Source organism: Lithobates pipiens, unplaced genomic scaffold (assembly GCF_037356315.1).
Source record: "Lithobates pipiens isolate NorthernLeopardFrog02 unplaced genomic scaffold, aLitPip1_a1.2 Scaffold_8, whole genome shotgun sequence".
NCBI lineage: Eukaryota > Metazoa > Chordata > Amphibia > Anura > Ranidae > Lithobates > Lithobates pipiens.
This window is the reverse complement of record NW_027507903.1, coordinates 1,484,793-1,506,700: the sequence shown is the minus strand read 5'-3', so window position 1 is coordinate 1,506,700 and position 21,908 is coordinate 1,484,793. Positions and strand designations below refer to the sequence as shown.

At 48.9% G+C, this 21,908-nt stretch overlaps 1 protein-coding gene across 1 annotated transcript in view; it reads right to left on the bottom strand.

Annotated features, from left to right (window-relative positions):
- Nucleotides 1–965: 965 nt before the first annotated feature.
- Nucleotides 966–21,908, bottom strand: part of ADRA1A (adrenoceptor alpha 1A) — a 204,986-nt gene continuing 184,043 nt past the window's right edge. Inside the window, exon 4 of the mRNA XM_077472761.1 lies at nt 966–1,793. Coding sequence (XP_077328887.1) covers nt 1,267–1,793 — 527 coding nt within the window. The 3' untranslated portion in view covers nt 966–1,266. The remainder of the gene's footprint in view (nt 1,794–21,908) is intronic.

Below are 21,908 nucleotides of genomic sequence, written 5' to 3'. Positions count from 1 at the left end.
GTGGGCCAAAATTCCTCCAGGACGCTGTAAAAGCCTCATTGCACGTTATCGCAAACGCTTGGTTGCAGTTGTTGCTGCTGAGGGTGGCCCAACCAGTTATTAGGTTTAGGGGGCAATCACTTTTTCACACAGGGCCATGATGGTTTGGATTTTTTTTCACCTTTAATAATAAACACCTTCATTTACAAATTGCATTTTGTGTTTACTTGTGTTGTCCTTGACTATTGTTTAAATTAGTTTGATGTTCCGAAACACTTAAGTGTGACAAACATGCAAAGGAACAGGAAATGAGGAAGGGGGCAAACACTTTTTCACACCACTGTACAAGCACCTGGGGTGGACAAGAGGGAAGGAAGAGCCGGCAAGGAGCAACGTGCTTTGAGAAGTATTATCACAGACGCGTCCTGATCCCTGCTAGATGCTGCATGTATTGCAGATGCAGAAGCTCTCACGGTCCCCCTAGCGGCACGGGCCCTTGGTCCATGCCCGAGTGCCCGATGGGTCAGTCCGCCCCTGTAAGGTATTTGTTTTGGTGTCTTTGTATGTATAGATTGCATGGGTTTGTTACTGACATGCGGGGGAGATTTCACGTCAATAGCAACTTTACCAATATATTTACCCAGAAAAATGGTGAAGTGTTCAATACTTATTTTACCTGCTGTATAAAATGTTTTTTCTTGGGTTTAGATATCCTTTAAGATCTTTATTTTCCTATTTTTCTTTCTCTCTAGTCAGTTCTGGGCTCTTGCGGAGTGGTGTGTTACACTGAACCAGCTCATAGTTGTTCCCATGCAATGATGTAGCTCTCACGAGCCAAACACAGATGGCCGATCAATAACCCCCGAACCGTTTTTGGTCATTTTCCCACCTGTGCACCGCGCACAGCGCATGAACTCTGCATGAACCGCGCACACACACACACACACACAACCACGGCACATAAATAGAGTCGGCTGCATTTGGCATTCCATTTCATTCTCCACTTCCTTTTCATTTTATTTTGCATTTACATAGCACCACTGAGAGTTTCAAATCATGCATCCGCATCCAAGGTGCTGGTATAGCAGCATAAAGTCATCAATTGAGGTTCCACATGTTCTAAAATAGTCAGTAAACAAGCAATAAAAATGAGGCTCAGATCAAAATGGAATGTAAATGGTGCTGGTGGGAGGTTGCCACGGACAGGTCGGTGAAGTACGGTCATGTGACTTCCACTCGGCATGCACCACACCAAACTCAACGTCTACACCTCGCCCACCCTCAACCTTAGACTGGTTCCCCGTTTTCACTCACGGAGATCGTATGTATTTTAATAGTGGGGACATTATAGTGAGTGCGCGCCGGCGGCGGCGCCGCCTCCGTGCCGATACAACAGCAGGTCCGCAAAATCGACTTGCTGCTCACTCTGGCCGGGGAACAGTTTGTGAAGTCCTTCGGCGCTCCGCAGGGAGAGGACGGGCTGGGGACCGGGGAAAAATACTTCCATTCGCAGACTCCATCCGACTTGGTGATCTTGTAGAAGTTTTCTCCGGAACCCACCGGGATCCTGACCACGTCCCTGTGCTCGTCCGGACTGCGGTGGACCGGGCTGCTCAGGATGTACCCCGAGGAGTACTTACTGGAGGCCTGCCTCCGATGCGAGCAGCGGCCGTGCAGAATGTTCTGGAAGGCCTTCCGGAACTCTCGGCTGGAACACGGGTAGATGACGGGGTTGATGCAGCTGTTAAAATAGCCCAACCAGAAGGTGATTTTGAAAATGGTTACCGAAGGCTTGGCTGGAGGATATAGAGAACCTGCAAGAGAAACAAAATCAAGTGAGCGTTACTAAATCCGTATACAGGAGCCAAACGTTTCTTATGTCGTTGCTGAATTTTCTGAACACTACAGGTGCGTCTCGAAAAATTAGAATATCATCAAAAAGTTAATTTATTTCAGTAACTCAATTCAAAAAGTGAAACTCATATATTTTATATAAATGTGTTACACACGGAGTGATATACTTCAAGCATTTATTTCTTTTAATTTTGATGATTATGGCTTACAGCGAGCGACAACCCAAAATCCTGTATCCAGGGCCGTCTTTAATATTGATTGGACCCTGGGCAAAATTTTTCTTAGGCCCCCCCCCCCCCATGCAATTTTACTCGCCACCTTCTCTGAGACATAAAATAAATAGCAGCTAGACTTAAAATCAGTTTACTGTATCAGATCAGGCAGCGATTGCGTTTGGTTGCCAGAGGTTACAGCATATGATTACTGCTTAACCACTTGGGATCCGCGCTATTGCCAAATGACGGCATTAGCGCGGATCTACTTTTCCGGGACTACGTCTATTGACGTCGTCCCGGGTACGAGCGGCCTGCGCGCGCCCTGAGAGGCGCGCGCGGCGCGCTCTGTGATCGGCGAGTCCGTGAGACTCGCCTGATCACCGATCCGTGTAAGGGGTCGATCCCGACCCCTTATCACGTGATCAGCTGTCAGCCAATGACAGCTGATCATGTGATAGAACGGAGCCGGTAATCGGCCATTATTCCTCCTCGCGCTGACAGCGCGAGGAGAGAAAAAAAAAGCCGATCACCGGCGGCCGTGATCGGGACATCAGTCCCGATCACGGCCAGCAATACAGCTGACCACCTGCCCCCTGCCAGTGCCCACCTGCCCACCGCAGTGCCATCCTGAATAAAAGTAAGTGCCCCCCATCAGTGCCACCCAGCAGTGCCCATAGTGCCCACAGTGCCACCCACAGTGCCACCCACAGTGCCACCCAGCAGTGCCATCCAGCAGTGCCACCAACAGTGCCACCCACAGTGCCCACAATGTGCCTCAAAGGTGCTGCACCCCAGTGCCGCCCATCAGTGCCCAGCAGTGCTGCCCATCAGTGCCCAGCAGTGCCGCCCATCAGTGCCCAGCAGTGCCACCTATCAGAGCCACCTATCAGTGCCACCTATCAGTGCCCATCAGTCCCATCTATCAGTGGTACCTATCAGTGCCCATCCGTGCCACCCATCCGTGCCACTTATCCGTGCCACCCATCCATGCCATCTTATCTGTGCCCATCTTTGCCCATCAGTGCCGCCTTATCTGTGCCCATCGGTGCCGCCTTATCTGTGCCTATTAGTGCCGCCTTAACTATGCCTATCAGTGCCCACCAATGCAGCCTATCAGTGCCCACCAATGCAGCCTATCAGTGCCCACCAATGCAGCCCATCAGTGCCCACCAATGCAGCCCATCAGTGCCCACCAATGCAGCCCATCAGTGCCCACCAGTGCAGCCATCAGTGCCCACCAGTGCAGCCATCAGTGCCGCCTAATCAGCGCACTTCAATGAAGGAGAAAAATGACCCGTTTGCAAAAATTTATAACAAACTATTAAAACCTGATTTTTTTTTTTTTTTTTGCATCTTTTTTTGTTTGTTTAGCAAAAAATAAAACTCCCAGCTGTAACTAAATACCACCAAAAGAAAGCTCTATTTGTGGGAAAAAAATGATAAAAATTTCATTTGGGTACAGTGTTGTATGACCGCGCAATTGTCATTCAAAGTGCATCAGCGCTGAAAGCTGAAAATTGGTCTGGGACTGAGGGGGGTTTAAGTGCCCAGTAAGCAAGTGGTTAATGACTGGTTGCTAGAGGTTACAACACTCCTTAAGGCTCACTGATTAGTTTCTAGAGGTTACAGCACATTTCTGCTTGTTGATTGGCTGCTAAAGATTGCTGCACAGTAATACTGCTCACTGGTTGCTAGAGCTTACAGCACATCTTCTCCTCACTGCAGGGGGGCATGATATACCTATGAATGCTGCCTTTATTTGCATATCAATGCAGTTGGCCTCAGCTATTTACATATGCATGTCACTGCTATTTACATATGAATGCCAGTATTTACATGTAAACACAGGGTCTGCAGGTGAGTCATCTGTACACACCAATAGGGCAGGGCTGGGCAGCATTAGTAGCAGCACAGGACTAAAACTTCAAGGGACAAGGGAGTGTAAACTGGGATAGTTGGCAAGTATGAGGCAGCTGCTTTGGGCCCCACAACAATGACAGGGCCAAGGGCAGCTGTCCCTTTTGCCCTGCCTTAAAGACGGCCCTGCCTGTATCAGAAAATGAGAATATTGTGAAAAAGTTACATAGTGGATGAGGTTGAAAAAAGACACAAGTCCAACCCATGTGTGTGATTATATGTCAGTATTACATTGTGTATCCCTGTATGTTGCGGTCGTTCAGGTGCCTTTAAATCAGGGATAGGCCAGTAGCGGACCTCCAGCTGTTGCAGAGCTACAAGTCCCATGAGACACAGCAAGACTCTGACAGCAACCAGCATGACACCCAGAGGCATGATGGGACTTGGAGTTTTGCAACAGCTGGAGGTCCGCTAATTGCATATCCCTGCTTTAAATGGTCTCTCAGTTTGGTTCAGTAGGTTACACAATCACGGGGAAGACTGCTGACTTGACAGTTGTCCAGAAGACAGTCAATTGACAGCCTCCACAAGGAGGGTAAGTCTCAAAAGGCCATTGCTAAAGAAGCTGGCTGTTCACAGAGTGCTGTATCCAAGCATATTCATGGAAAGTTGAGTGGAAGGAAAAAGTGTGGTAGAAAAAGGTGCACAAGCAACAGGGATAACCTCAGCCTTTTCCCTGTAAGGGAAAAGGCATAATGAGCTAGTATGCACCGCATACTAGCTCATTATGAAATACTTACCTTAGAACGAGGCGCCAGCATCTCACTTCACCTCGGTGTGTCTTCCGGGTATCGCAGCTCTGGTGCTGTAAGTGGCCAGAGGCGCGATGTCGTCACTCCCGCGCATGCGTGGGAGTTTTCTTCCCGGCAGGGTCTGGCGTCTGGAATCCCCAGGGCGCATGCGCCGCTGAAGTCAGCGGCTCATTGCAAGGGGAACATCTCCTAAACCGCACAGGTTTAGGAGATAATATTTTTACCTACAGGTAAGCCTTATTATAGGCTTACCTGTAGGCCAAAGTTAAAAAGTTAAATATACAAGAGCTTTAAGAGGATTGTGAAGCAAGAATTTGGGGAACATTCACAAGGAGTGGACTACGGCTGGTGTCGGCGCTTCAAGAGCCACCACACACAGATGTATCCAGGACATGGGCTTCAACTGTCGCATTCCTCGTGTTAAGCCACTCCTGAACCAGAGACAACGTTAGAAGTGTCTTACGTGGGCTAAGGAGAAAAAGGACTGGGCTGTTGCTCAGTGGTCCAAAGTCCTCTTTTCGGGTGAAAGCAAATTTTATATTTCATTTGGAAATCGCAGTCCCAGAGTCTGGAGGAGGAGTGGAGAGGCACAGAATCCAAGTTGCATGAGGTCCAGTGTGAAGTTTCCACAGTCGGTGATGATTTGGGGAGTCGTGTCGTCTGCTGGTGTTGGTCCTCACTGTGTTTTATAAAGTACAAAGTCAGCGCAGCCCTCTAGCAGGTAATTCTAGAGCACTTCACGCTTCCCTCAGCTGACCAGCTTTATGGTGATGCTGATTTCACAGCCACAGCAAGAAATGGGCGTGGCTTAAACAAAATATTGGACGTGACTTAACGGGGGTGAGGTTAGAGTCTGAGATGAAAGAGGGATGGAGGGAAAAGGAAGAGGGAGGGAAAATGAAGAGGGAGAGAAAAAGAAAGAACGGGAGAAAGAGGGAGAGAGAAAAAGAGAGAAAGGGGGAGGGTCAAAGAGTGTGCAGAGATGATACAAGAGACGGTTAGAGTGTGCAGAGATAGTATAGTAGACTGTCAGAAAGGGTGTAGACATGGTACAGAAGAGGCTGCAATGGTACTGGAGATGGTGCAGACATGGTACAGGAGAGGGTGCAGACATAGTACAGGAGAGGGTGCAATGGTACAGGAGATGGTGCAGACATGGTACAAAAGAGGGTGCAATGATACAGGAGAGGGTGCAGACATGGTACAGGAGAGGGCGCAGACATGGTACAGGAGAGGGTGCAGACATGGTACAAAAGAGGGTGCAGACATGGTACAGGGGAGGGTGAGAGGGTGCAGACATGGTACAAGAGACAGTGAGAAGGTGCACACATGGTACAGGAGACAGTGAGAGGGTGCAGACATGGTGAGTGAGAGGGTGCAGACATGGTATGTGAAAATCAGGACTGCTGGCAACTATGGATAGGGTGGTATATAGTGCCAGGTTAGGTGATACAGAGACAGGTTAGGGTGGAATATAAAGCCAGGTTAAGGTGGTATATAGAGCCAGGTTAGGGTGGTATACAGTGCCAATTTAGGTTGATATACAGAGCCAGGTTAGGGTGGTATACAGTGCCAGGTTAGGGTGGTATACAGAGCCAGTTTATGGTGGTATACAGAGCCAGGTTAGGGTGGTATACAGAGCCAGGTTAGGGTGGTATACAGAGCCAGGTTAGGATGGTATACAGAGCCAGATTAGGGTGGTATATAGAGCCAAGTTAGGGTGGAAAATAGAGCCAGGTTAGGGTACAATATAGAGCCAGGTTAGGGTGGTATATAGAGCCGGGTTGGGGTGGAATATAGAGCCGGGTTGGGGTGGAATATAGAGCCAGGTTAGGGTGGTATACAGAGCCAGGTTAGGGTGGTATATAGAGCCAGGTTAGGGTGGTATACAGAGCCAGTTTAGGGTGGTATACAGAGCCAGGTTAGGGTAGTATACAGAGCCAGTTTAGGGTGGTATACAGAGCCAGGTTAGGGTGGTATACAGAGCAAGGTTAGGGTGGTATACAGAGCCAGGTTAGGGTGGTATACAGAGCCAGATTAGGGTGGTATATAGAGCCGGGTTAGGGTGGAAAATAGAGCCAGGTTAGGGTGCAATATAGAGCCAGGTTAAGGTGGTATATAGAGCCAGGTTAGGGTGGTATACAGTGCCAATTTAGGTTGATATACAGAGCCAGGTTAGGGTGGTATACAGTGCCAGTTTATGGTGGTATACAGAGCCAGTTTAGGGTGGTATACAGAGCCAGGTTAGGGTGGTATACAGAGCCAGATTAGGGTGGTATATAGAGCCGGGTTAGGGTGAAAAATAGAGCCAGGTTAGGGTGCAATATAGAGCCAGGTTAGGGTGGTATATAGAGCCGGGTTGGGGTGGAATATAGAGCCAGGTTAGGGTGGAATATAGAGCCAGGTTAGGGTGGTATACAGAGCCAGGTTAGGGTGGTATATAGAGCCAGATTAGGGTGGTATACAGAGCCAGGTTAGGGTGGTATATAGAGCCAGTTTAGGGTAGTATACAGAGCCAGTTTAGGGTGGTATACAGAGCCAGTTTAGGGTGGTATACAGAGCCAGGTTGGGGTGGTATACAGAGCCAGGTTAGGGTGGTATACAGAGCCAGATTAGGGTGGTATATAGAGCCGGGTTAGGGTGGAAAATAGAGCCAGGTTAGGGTACAATATAGAGCCAAGTTAGGGTGGTATATAGAGCCGGGTTGGGGTGGAATATAGAGCCGGGTTAGGGTGGAATATAGAGCCGGGTTAGGGTGGTATACAGAGCCAGGTTAGGGTGGTATATAGAGCCAGATTAAGGTGGTATACAGAGCCAGTTTAGGGTGGTATACAGTACCAGTTTAGAGTGGTATACAGAGCCAGGTTAGGGTGGTATACAGAGCCAGGTTAGGGTAGTATACAGAGCCAGTTTAGGGTGGTATACAGAGCCAGGTTAGGGTGGTATACAGAGCAAGGTTAGGGTGGTATACAATGCCAGTTTAGGGTGGTATACAGTACCAGTTTAGAGTGGTATACAGAGCCAGGTTTGGGTGGTATACAGAGCTAGGTTAGGGTGGTATATAGAGCCAGGTTAGGGTGGTATATAGAGCCAGGTTAGGTGGTATATAGTGCCAGGTTAGGGTGGTATATAGAGCCAGGTTAGGGTGGTATACAGTGCCAGGTAATGGTGGTATACAGAGCCAGGTTAGAATGTCCAGCAAGTCATCATCACCCCATGGTCACTCACCTGCAACATCTGGGTGCCTGCAGGAGGGCGGCGGATGGCAGCTCTGTCGCTTGCAGGATCTCCATGTGCCTAACAGACTCTTCTGTGTGTAGAGTGGAGAGGGGAGGGGCCAGTGTACAAGCGAATTGCTCTGCTTGTACACTGAAGAGTGAAGCTGATTAGCCAATTAGCTGCCCGGGCATCGGAGGCCCCTCCCCTCTACTCTGTACACATGGAAGAGACTGTTAGCAGCATGGAGATCTCCCGCGGCCATGTCTCTTCACAGCCGGAGATCCCATGGGAATTAGCCAATTTCCCGTGATTTTTCCCAAGACACGGACAGACCGGAAGAAAGGTCTGAATAACGTGAATGTCCTGGGAAAATTGGGACTGTTGGCACCTATGCCTGGTCACGTGATCATGGTATCACTGTGTTTGATTGGCCAACAAACTCACCTGACCTAAATCCCACAGAGAATCTGTGGAGTATTGTCAAGAGGAAGATGAGAGACACCAGACCCAACAATGCAGACGGGCTGAAGGCCGCTATCAGAGCAACCTGGACTGCCATAACACCTCAGCAGTGCCTCAGGCTGATCTCCTCCGTGCCACACCGCACTGATGCCCTAATTCATGCAAAAGGAGCCCCGACCAAGTATTGAGTGTATACTATACTGTACATGGACAGACTTCTCACTAACACAACATTTCTGTATTAAAAAAATCCTTTTTTTATTGGTCTTATGTAATATTATAATTTTCTGAGATACAGAATTTTGGGGTGCCACTCTCTGTAAGCCACAATACTCAAAATTAAAAGAAAGAAATGCTTGGAATATATCACTCTGTGTGTGTAACATATCTATATAAAATACAGGACTTTCACTTTCTGAATTGAATTACCAAAATAAATGAACTTCTAATGATATTTACATTTTTGCACCTATATACTTTATAAAGCTCTGAACCCTTTCACTGCAGGAGCCTCTGGCATATGTTTAAAAAATAATTTTAGGCGTGTAGATTATATAAAACCCCCAAAAACATTTATACGTTTTCAGAAAATAGCGGTAGTTCCAATTTTTTTTTTTTTATGTCAAACGATATTAGCACAGCAGTTTATGAAACACAAAATCTCGCAAAAAAACACACTAAAGTTAATTTTAGGGCACATAAATGCAACATATTACACCATTTTTGATAAAAAAAAAAAAAAACATGAGCCAAGTAAACATATATCCAAGCCTTAAAATTGAGCGCGTCAGTGAAATAGCAACTAACTTCTGTACCCTGTACAGTATTTTTCATAGGTGGCGCTTTAAAAGCCCCATACAGGTCATCAGTTTAGAGATAAGCAGGGAATAATGGGCCGAGAATTCCTTCAGACCTGCTCTTCCTCCGTTCCTCTGCCATCCTGCTGGAGAAAATGAGGGTTCTGATGGAGGAAGGGACCTCTGGTGTATGGGGGGGGGGGGCAGGGCTTAGGAAAGTCATTGTCTTCTTACACTTTATAATACTGGAAAAACATCTACTCCTCTGCACTTGCACCATATTACCAAAAGTATTGGGACACCTGCCTTTACATTCACATGACTTTTAGTGGCATCCCAGTCTTAGCCCTTGTACACACGGGTCGGACATTCCGACAACAAAATCCATCGGATTTTGTCTGACAGATTTTGTCCGAAACTGGTGTTGCATACAAAAACGGTCGGACAAAGTTGTCGGAAAATCCGATCGTACGTAACGTGATGACGTTATTTCGTTACGACTAGTCTACGTTCAGGCTAGTGTAGGAATTTGATCTGAGCATGCGTGGCACTTTGTCTGATCGGAATTCTCTACACACAATCGGACAAAGTCCGATTGGACCATGTTGTCGGAAAGTTTTATAGCTGAGCTCTAAGCCCCTGTACACACGGGTCGGAGATTTCGACAACCAAATCCGTCGGATTTTGTCCGTCGGATTTTGTCCGAAACTGTTGCATACACACGGTCGGACAAAGTTGTCGAAAAATCCGATCTTTCAGAACGTGATGACGTAATTTCGTTACGATGGGACTACATTCAGGCTAGTAGCCAATAGCTTTGGTGTAGGAATTTGATCTGAGCATGCGTGGCACTTTGTCCGATCGGAATTCTCTACACATGATCGGAGTATGTCCGATCGGCCCAGTTGGTCGGGAAATATTTCCAACAAGTTGGAAAATTGGGTCCGACGGATATTCTGACGGAAACAGTCCGATGCAGACCACACACAGTCGGATTATCCGACAACACGGTCCAATAGGACACATTCCGACGGATTCGCCGACCGTGTGTACAAGGGCTAAAACTTTGTCCGTCGGATATTCCGACGGAAACAGTCCGATGGAGCCCACACACAGTCGGATTGTCCGACAACACGGTCCGATCGGACATTTTCCGTCGGAATGTCCGACCGTGTGTACAAGGGCTAAGTCCGTAGGGTTCAATAATGAGTTGGCTCCGCCCTTTGCAGCTATAACAGCTTCAACTCTTCTGGGAAGGCCGTCCACAAGGTTTAGGAGATGTGTCTATGGGAATGTTTGACCATTCTTCCAGAAGAGCATTTGTGAGGTCAGGTGCTAATGTTGGATGAGAAGGTCTGGCTTGCAGTCTCTTCTATAATTCATCCCAAAGGTGTTTTATCAGGTTGAGGTCAGGACTCTGTGTAGGCCAGTCAAGTTCCTCCACCCCAAACTCGCTCATCCATGTCTTTATGGACCTTGCTTTGTGCACTGGTGAGCAGTCATGTTGGAACAGGAAGGGGCCGTCCCCAAACTGTTCCCACAAATTTGTGAACATGAAATTGTCCAAAATGTGTTCGTATGCTGACGCCTTAAGAGTTCCATTCACTGGAACTAAGGGGCCAATCAGAGGCGTAGTTTGAAACTTGTGGGCCCCGATACAAAAGTTGTCCTGGGGCCCACCACTACTACCCGCCCCTTCCACTGCGCGCCAAGATACTCCAAGTGCCTAAAGAAATATTTCAGAGATTTATGTATATATTGATAGGATAATTCAAAATATTGTAGAAACCATCCTAGTAATCACATTACTAGGATGGGGGGCTGAAGTTATGTCCTTACTACAGGGCTGGACTGGGACAGAAATTTGGTCCACTTACATTCCCCATCACCAGCCCCCTTACATCAGAGTGTCCCATCACCAGCCCCCTTACATTAGAGTGTCCCATCAGCAGCCCCCTTACATCAGAGTGTCCCATCAGCAGCCCCCTTACATCAGAGTGTCCCATCACCAGCCCCCTTACATCAGAGTGTCCCATTACCAGCCCCCTTACATCAGAGTGTCCCATCACCAGCCCCCTTACATCAGAGTGTCCCATCAGCAGCCCCCTTACATCAGAGTGTCCCATCAGCACCCCTTACATCAGAGTGTCCCATCAGCACCCCTTACATCAGAGTGTCCCATCACCAGCCCCCTTACATCAGAGTGTCCCATCAGCAGCCCCTTAGATCAGAGTGTCCCATCAGCAGCCCCCTTACATCAGAGTGTCCCATCACCAGCCCCCTTACACCAGAGTGTCCCATCAGCAGCCCCCTTAGATCAGAGTGTCCCATCAGCAGCCCCCTTACATCAGAGTGTGCCATCAGCAGCCCCTTAGATCAGAGTGTCCCATCAGCAGCCCCCTTACATCAGAGTGTCCCATCACCAGCCCCCTTACACCAGAGTGTCCCATCACCAGCCCCCTTACACCAGAGTGTCCCATCAGCAGCCCCCTTAGATCAGAGTGTCCCATCAGCAGCCCCCTTACATCAGAGTGTCCCATCACCGGCCCCCTTACACCAGAGTGTCCCATCAGCAGCCCCCTTAGATCAGAGTGTCCCATCACCAGCCCCCTTACATCAGAGTGGCCCACTGAGCCATCGGCCCACTGGGAAATTCCCGGTAGTCTCGATGGCCAGTACATGCCTGCCTTACTAGGATGGGGGAAGGGGGGCAACCCTTCTCCGAACCTAGTAAGGACATGACTTCACCTCCCCCCATCCTAGTAATGACATGACCATGTCTCTCCCCTCCCCAACCTATTAATGGCATGGCCTCACCTCCCCCCATCCAGTCAATGAGAGCAGAGGAAGGGTGTGGACTGGGGAGAAGGCAAACAACTGGAAGCTGATTACTGGATTATAGAACTTGGCTGGGGTACTAGGGGACACAAGGCGGATTGGAGCTGGACTCCAGCTCTGGGGTTTTGTGGAGGAAATCAAATGCAATACAACATCAGGGAACAGAGCTGTGGGCCCCCTAGAGCTAGGGGTGGGGTCACAATTGCAACCCCTGAGACCCCTGATGCTACGTCCATGGGGCCAAGTTCAACCCCTGAAAAACAACCCCCCACACCAGTGCACAAAGCAAGGTCCATAAAGACACGGATGAGCGAGTTTGGGGTGGAGGAACTTGTACTGGCCTGCACAGAGTCCTGACCTCAACCCAATAGAACACCTTTTGGGATGAATCAGAGCGAAGACTGTGAGCCAGGCTTTCTCGTCCAACATCGGTGCCTGACCTCACAAATGCGCTTCTGGAAGAATGGTCAAACATTCCCATAGACACATCTCCTAAACCTTGTGGACGGCCTTCCCAGAAGAGTTGAAGCTGTTATAGCTGCAAAGGGCGGCCTAACTCAATATTGAACCCTACGGACTAAGACTGGGGTGCCATTAAAGTTCATGTGTGTGTAAAGGTGGGAGGCGTCCCAATACTTTTGGTAATACAGTGTATGTGTATATATGTAAATAACTATCCACTTAAAAAAGAAAATAAAAAATTGCAACGACCACTATTTTATTCTCCTGGGTCTCTGCTTTCAGAAAATATATACTTCTTTTACAGTAATTTCGAGCAAAAAAATGCAGATTTTAACATGTGTGCAAATTTTTTTTCTCTAAATTTGCCCCGGTTGGCAAGTGGTTAAACATACGGACAGAAAGACGAGGTTGATTTTTTGTATAGCATGTGCGCTGATTTATATACAAACAATGATGTGACCTCCGACCTGAACATTTCCCCACCGCTCCCCTGATGCTGGAGAAATAACTATTTCTGACCAGCTTGGCGCGGATGTTACATTCCAAGCAGAATCCGCTAAACAAGACAATTTAATCAGCGTTACTGGAGCCCCCCCCCCCCCCATAGTGCAATCAATTGGACAGGCTCAGAGATCGGCGATGGATGGCTCCCTCTAAACGCCCCAACATCATCTCCCAATTAAACGGCTGCGGAGGGTCGCACGCGCTGCACCGCGTTCCGCCGTATGAGGACTTCTTATCATTTCTGAGAAAATTCGCAGGAGTCGGGAACGTGCCGGCGTCCTTCGTGGTGCCCACAGAGGGGAATATATGTCACCAGCTGCCTATATTTCTCTATAACGGCACGCCGTGACACGCCGAGGAGCGAGAACCGGCAGCCATGCAAATGCAGATAAGGAAAGTGTTGTACTATATAATGTTTATTATCCAACCGCCGACCGTTTAGTAATATTTTATCATCTCCTGCTCGGTGATTCGCTCGGTGATCCGCTCGTTGATTTGCTCTGTGATTCGCTCGGTGATCCGCTCGGTGATCCGCTCGGTGATCCGCTCGATGATCCGCTCGGTGATTCGCTCTGTGATCTGCTCTGTGATCCGCTCGGTGATCCGCTCGGTGATCCGCTCATGATTCGCTCGATGATCCGCTCGGTGATCCGCTCGGTGATTCGCTCGGTGATCCACTCTGTGATCCGCTCGGTGATCCGCTCATGATTCGCTCGATGATCCGCTCGGTGATCCACTCAGTGATCCGCTTGGTGATTTGCTCGGTGATCCGCTCATGATTCGCTCGATGATCCGCTCGGTGATCCGCTCAGTGATCCGCTTGGTGATTTGCGCTGTGATCCGCTCATGATTCGCTCGATGATCCGCTCGGTGATTCGCTCTGTGATCCACTCTGTGATCCGCTCAATGATCCGCTCGGTGATCCACTCAGTGATCCGCTTGGTGATTTGCTCGGTGATCCGCTCATGATTCGCTCGATGATCCGCTCGGTGATCCGCTCAGTGATCCGCTTGGTGATTTGCGCTGTGATCCGCTCATGATTCGCTCGATGATCCGCTCGGTGATCCGCTCGGTGATTCGCTCGGTGATCCACTCTGTGATCCGCTCGGTGATCCGCTCGGTGATCCGCTCATGATTCGCTCGATGATCCGCTCGGTGATCCACTCAGTGATCCACTTGGTGATTTGCTCGGTGATCCGCTCATGATTCGCTCGATGATCCGCTCGGTGATCCGCTCGGTGATCCGCTCGGTTATCTGCTCGGTGATCCGCTCGGTGATCCGCTCGGTTATCTGCTCGGTGATCCGCTCGGTGATTTGCTCGGTGATCCGCTCAGTGATCCGCTCGGTGATTTGCTCGGTGATTCGCTCGATGATCCGCTCGGTGATCCACTCAGTGATCCGCTCTGTGATGCGCTCAGTGATCCGCTCGGTGATTCGCTCTGTGATCCACTCTGTGATCCGCTCGGTGATCCGCTCGGTGATCCGCTCATGATTCGCTCGATGATCCGCTCGGTGATCCACTCAGTGATCCGCTTGGTGATTTGCTCGGTGATCTGCTCATGATTCGCTCGATGATCCGCTCGGTGATCCTCCTCCGGGGGGAAGATAATACGTTTGTTCCCGCGTTCCCTAATTTTGTGGAATGATGCCGAAGCTTTCTGACCCGCTATGTAGAGAGGGGACACAACTTCTGTACACTATGAATTACTAGAAGGACAAGGGCCGCAACCCATCGCATCAATAACTGGTTTCCTTCATTCAGAATGCCAAGTTCCGGAAAATCACTTTTTTTTGTTAAGGTTCCCATTGAGTTCCTGATGGGATAAAGCACCGCTGTGCTCAGCAGTTTGCATCCTCTGGCAGAAATGGGGACATCTTGGCAATGATATTAACCAGATCCCGGCACCAGTTCAATTTGCTGTAGGATGGACGGGACGCTTCTCCTTCCCGGTGACGTCCTGCTGGTCACCCCTCGCTTGGACACCGCGCATCACCGATCGGGGTAAATAAGCCGATGACATTGGCTCTTTACCATGTTTTCAGCATCAGTGTCCAATCACAGCTGATCCCATTTAAACAAATGCCGGTTGTGAAAAAAAGGAAAGCCGATAACCGGCTTTCCTGTGGCAGCACACATTTACACTGATGATCAGTGCAGTCTCATCAGTGCCACCTCATCAGTGGCCATTAGGTTCCATCCGTGCAGCCTCATCAGTGGCCATCTGTGCAGCCTCATCAGTGAGCATTAGTGCAGCCAACTCAGTGGCCATCAGTGCTGCCTTATCAGTGCCACCTCATCAATGACCATCAGTATCCATCAGTGCAGCCTCATCAGGTCCCATCAGTGCAGCCTCATCAGGTTCCATCAGTGCAGCCTCATCAGTGGCCATCGCTGCTGCCTTTACAGTGCAGTTTCATCAGTGCTACCTCATCAGTGTCCATCAGTGCAGCCTCATCAAGCCCCATCAGTGCAGCCTCATCAGTGGCCATCAGTACAGCCTCATCAGGTCTCATCAGTGCAGCCCCATCAGTGGCCATCAGTGCAGCCTCATCAGGTCCCATTAGTTCAACCTCATCAGTGGCCATCAGTGCAGCTTATGAGTGCCCATCAGTGGAGAAAAATCACTTATTTTCACTCTAAAAATGATAAAAATGTCCTATGAGTAGAGTGATACATGACCGCGCAATTGTCATTCAAAGTGCGAGAGCGCTTGCATACCGTCACCTTCACCCCCTTCCTGCACAGGCCAAATTTCAGCTTTCAGCGCTGTCACATTTTGAATGACAATTGCGCAGTCATGCTACACTGTACACATAGGACACTTTTATCATATTTTTGAGACAGATAGAGCTTTCTTTTGGCGGTATTTAATCACCTCTGGGGTTTTTATTTGTTGTTAAAAAAAAAATGAAAAAAAGACCGGAAACTTTGAAAAAAACGGTTTTCATAGTTTCTGTTATAAAATTTTGTAAATAAGTAATTTTTCTCCTTCACTGATGGGCACTGAGATGGCACTGATGAGGTGGCACTAATATGCAGCACTGATGGGCACTGATAGGCGACACTGATATGCAGCACTGATAGGCGGTAATGATGGGCACTGATAGGTGGCACTGATGGGCGTCACTGATGGGCACTGAAAGGCAGCACTGACTGGCATTACTGATGGGCACTGGTTGGCATCACTGGGCACTGTTGGGGCTGCACTGATAATCAGTGCGCTGATGATCTGTGCAGATCTTCCCAGTGCCACTGACCGTCTCTCCACTACTCACACACTGTCAGACTGAGGAGAGGAATGGCGATACCCGGCTTTCCCTTGTTTACATGTGATCAGCTGCCTCGTCTCGGCTCCTCCCCGAGATTGGTGACGCACCACATCCCAGGGACAGAGCGGACCACCGATCGACGCGCTTGTGAGACTGCACAGAGTGGGGCAAGGTCACAATATGGCGGACGGGAGGTGGTTAAATGTTAATTTCCCACATCTGTGGCTTTTTTAAAAATGTGTATAAATAGTCAATGAGTTTGTTGGCTCTCACGTGGATGAACTGAGCAGGCTAGATACTGAGCCATTGGGAGCAGAAAAGAACTGTCAAAAGACCTGCGTTACAAGGTAATGGAGCTTTATAAAGATGGAGAAGGATAGAAAAAGATATACAAAGCCTTAAATATGCCAGTCAGTACTGTTCAATTACTTATTAGGAAGTGGAAAATTTGTGCCAAGGTCAGGTAAACCAAGAAAGATTGCAGCCACAACTGCCAGAGGAATTGTTCGGAAAATATAAAGAAAAAACCCCACAGGTAACCTCAGGAGAAATACAGGCTGCTCTGCAGATAGATGGTGTGGTTGTTTCAAGGAGCACAATACAATGATGCTTGAACAAAAATTAGTTGCATGGTTGAGTTGCCAAAAAGAAGACTTTACTGTACCAATGCCACAAAAAAGACGGGTTACAATATGCCCGACAACACCTTGACACGCCTCAGAGCTTCTGGCACATTAATCTGGAGAAACGAGACCAAAACAGAGCTTTATGGTCACAACCATAAGCTCTATGTTTGGAGAGAGGCCAATGTGGCCTATAGAGACAAGAATACCATCCCCACTGTGAAGCATGGTGGTGGTGGCTCACTGATGTTTTGGAGTGTGAGAGCTCTAAAGGCACAAGGGATCTTATGAAAATTGATGGCGAGATAAATACAGATGTTATCAGAAAATACTGGCAGACAATTTGCATTCTTCTTTACGAAATCAATGTTATGAGGGTGCTTTTGATGTGATGGGGGAGCTTCTGATGTGATTGGGAACTCTGTGCTTATAGGGAGACTCTGATGTAATGGTGGGACCTCTGATGTAATGAGGGACTAATCATGCTATTAATGTGATGGGGAGACACTGATCTTATAGGGAGACCTGCGATGTCATGAGGGTTCCCTGATGTGAAGGGAGGGCCTCCCATGTAAAGGAGGACCTCTGATGTGAAAAGAAGACCTCTAATGGAATGGGGGAACCTCTGATGTGATGGGGGGACCTCTAATGGAATGAGGGGACCTGTGATGTGATGGGGGGACCTCTAATGGAATGAGGGGACCTGTGATGTGATGGGGGACCTCTAATGGAATGAGGGGACCTGTAATGTGATGGGGGACCTTTGATATGATGGCAGAACCTCTGAAGTGAAAGGAGGACCTCTGATGGGATGGAGGACCTCTGATGTAAAGGGGGACCTCTGATGTGATGGGAGACCTCTCATGGGATGGAGGACCTCTGATGTAAAGGGGGACCTCTGATGTGATGGGAGACCTGTGAGGTGATGGAGGAACCTCTGATGGGATGAGGGACCTCTGATGTAACGGGGGACCTTTGATGTAATGGGAGGTCTCTGATGTGATGGAGGAACCTCTGATGGTATGAAGGGACTCTGGTGTGAAGGGGGACCTCTGATGTGATGGGGGGACCCCTGATGTGATGGGAGGATCTCTGATGTGATGGGAGGACCTCTGATGTGATGGGAGGACCTCTGATGTGATGAGAGGTCCTACAATGTGATGGGAGGATCTCTGATTTGATGAGAGGTCCTCCAATGTGATGGGAGGACCTCTGATGTCATGGGAGGATCTCTGATGTGATGAGAGGGCCTCCGATGTGATGGGAGGACCTCTGATGTGATGGGTGACTCTTTTATGATTGGAGGGACCTCGGTTGTAATGGGAGGATCTCGGATGTGACTGGGGACCTCTGATGTAAAGGGAGGACTTTTGATGTGATGGGGGGGGGGGGCTATGATGTGCAGGGGGATTGGGGACCTCTGATGTGGTTGAGGACCTCTGATGTGATGGGGGAACCTCTGAAGTAATGGGGGATCTCTGATGTTATGGGGGGATCTCTGATGTGATGGGGGGGGGGATCTCTGATGTGATGAGAGGACCTCTGATGTGATGGGTGACTCTTTTATGATTGGGGGGACCTCTGATGTAATGGGAGGATCTCAGATGTGACTGGGGGGAAACTCTAATGTGATTGGGGACCTCTGATGTAAAGGGAGGACATTTGATGTGATTGGGGAGGCTATGATGTGCAGGGGGATTGGGGACCTCTGATGTGGTTGAGGATCTCTGATGCGATGGGGGGATCTCTGATGTGATGGGGGATCTCTGATGTGATGGGGGGATCTCTGATGTGATGGGGGGATCCCTGATGGGATGGGGGAACCTCTGAAGTGATGGGGGACCTCTGTGATGGGGGGACCTCTGATGTGATGGGGGAATCTCTGATGTGATGGGGGGATCTCTGATGTGATGGGGGGATCTCTGATGTGATGGGGGGATCTCTGTGATGGGGGGACCTCTGATGTGATGGGGGGACCTCTGATGTGATGGGGGAATCTCTGATGTGATGGGGGGATCTCTGATGTGATGGGGGGATCTCTGATGTGATGGGGGGATCTCTGATGTAATGGGGGGATCTCTGATGTGATGGGGGATCTCTGATGTAATGGGGGGATCTCTGATGTGATGGGGGGATCTTTGATGTGATGGGGGATCTCTGATGTGATTAATGACTCTTATATGATGGGGACTCTGAGGTGAAGGGAGGCCTCCAGATTTTGTAAACCTTTAAATAGGGCCACAACCTAAAAAAAAGTTGAAACATCTGACCTACGGGATTTGTAATCAAAGTTTAGATTTTTCTGAAAATAAGCGAGGACGGGGGTGGGGGACACACCGCTATTTCCTGTCTGATTGACAGAAGTGATGACAGAAGATTCTCTTCTTTAGAAATATATCAGACTGAGGACAGAACTCCAATCTGTTGAAGCACCTCTGCTGAGTAATTGTGGGTGTGAAGAGTCGGAGCGGAGCGCCGTTACAATCAGCGCCGCCTCTCACTAAATCAGCAACATTTTTGGAACATTTCCCTGAATCCAGAAAAGATGTAAAGTCACCGCTAACAATAACCGGGATCGGGGAATACGGGGGGCTCCATAGTCTGCAGATCTTTAACCCATGGTCTACTGAGATACGTTTTTTCATTTTTCACACACCAGGTAAAACCTGCATTATTTTTTTCTACAAAAGTACTTTTTACCTTCAAATCGTATAATTTCTGAAAGCACAAACCCTGTAGAATAAAATGGCAGTAGTTTCATTTTTTTATGTTGGTACAATATTTACAAAATTGTTCATCACACACATTTAAAAAAAACAAAAAACATTTTTCTTAGTTTTTGAAAATTAGCGATTTTTTCTCCTTCACTGATGTGCACTGAGGCTGCACTGATGGCCACTGATAGGCTGCACTGATGAGACTGCACCGATGAGGCGGCACTGATGGCCACTCATAGGCTGCACTGATGAGACTGCACCGATGAGGCAGCATTGATGGCCACTGAGGAGGCAGCACTGATCGGCTCTGAGGAGGCAGCACTGATGGCTACTGAGGAGGCAGCACTGATGGCCACTGAGGAAGCAGCACTGATGGCCACTGAGGAGGCAGCACTGATTGGCTCTGAGGAGGCAGCACTGATGGCCACTGAGGAGGCAGCACTGATGGCTACTGAGGAGGCTGCACTGATGGGACCAGATGAGGCTGCACTGATGACCACTGATGAGGTGGCACAGATGAGACTGCACTGATAAGGCTGCACTGATGGCCACTGATGAGGCTGCACTGATGGCCACTGATGAGGCTGCACTAATGGATACTGATGACCACTGATGAGGTGGCACTGATGGGCACTGATTGCCACTGAGGAGGCAGCACTGATTGCCACTAAGGAGGCTGCACCAATGGCCACTGATGAGGCTGCACCAATGGCCACTGATGAGGCTGCACTGATGGGACCTGATGAGTAAGGATGAGCCGAACACCCCCAGTTCGGTTCGCAACAGAACCTGCGAACAGACCTAAACTTCGTGTGAACTTTAGAACCATATTAAAGTCTATGGGACTCGAACGTTAAAAATCTAAAGTGCTAATTTTAAAGGCTAATATGCAAGTTACTGTCCTAAAAAGTGTTTGGGGACCCAGGGGACATGGGTCAATGCAAAAAAAGTTTTAAAAACGTCAGTTTTTTCAGGAGCAGTGATTTTAATAATGCTTAAAGTGAAACAATAAAAGTGTAATATTCCTTTAAATTTCGTACCTGGGGGGTGTCTATAGTATGCCTGTGAAGGAGCGCATGTTTCCCGTGCTTAGAACTGTCCCTGCACAAAGTGTCATTTCGCAAGGAAAAAAGTCATTTAAAATCACGCGCGGCTATAATGAATTGTGTGGAGTTCCCCTTAAAAATCCCAAAGTTGGTAGGTCAAAGTTGGTTGTAAGGGTTTACAACCACTTTAAAGGTTTGCAAAATCTGGAGGCCTCCCTTCACCTCAGAGTCCCCATCATATAGGAGTCACCCATCAGAGTTCCCCCTATCACATCAGAGGTCCCCCTATCACATCAGAGGTCCCCCTATCACATCAGAGGTCCCCCCATCACATCAGAGATCCCCCATCACATCAGAGATCCCCCATCACATCAGAAATCCCCCCATCACATCAGAGATCCCCCCATCACATCAGAGGTCCCCCATCACATCAGAGGTCCCCCCATCACTTCAGAGATCCCCCCATCACATCAGAGCTCCCCCCATCACTTCAGAGATCCCCCCATCACATCAGAGCTCCCCCCATCACATCAGAGCTCCCCCATCACATCAGAGGTCCCCTATCCCATCAGAGATCCCCCCCATCACATCAGAAGTTCCCAATCGCATCAGAGGTTCCCCCCATCACATCAGAGACCCCCCCCCCATCGCATCAGAGGTTCCCCCCCATCCATGTCTCCATCCATCCTTCCACTCCCCCATCCATCCATATCTCCATCCATCCTGCCAATCCTCCATCCATCCATGTCTCCATCCATCCTTCCACTCCCCCATCCATCCATATCTCCATCCATCCTGCCAATCCTCCATCCATCCATGTCTCCATCCATCCTTTCACTCCCCCATCCATCCATGTCTCCATCCATCCTTCCACTCCCACATCCATCCATGTCTCCATCCACCATCCATCCTTCCACTCCTCCATCCATCCTTCCATTCCCCCATCCATCCATGTCTCCATCCATCCTTCCACTCCCCCATCCATACATGTCTCCATCCATCCTTCCACTACCACATCCATGTCTCCATCCATCCTTCCACTCTTATCAGGGACGCAGGGCAAAAGGCGCAGATGCCCTGGGCCCAGTAATTGAAAGTAATATTAAAGTGGAGTTCCACCCAAAAATGTAACTTCCACTCTTTGGAATCCCCCCCCCCCTCCGGTGTCACATTTGGCACCTTTCAGGGGGGAGGAGGGAGCGAATACCCGTCTAATACTGGTATTTGCTCCCACTTCCTGGCATAGATCACT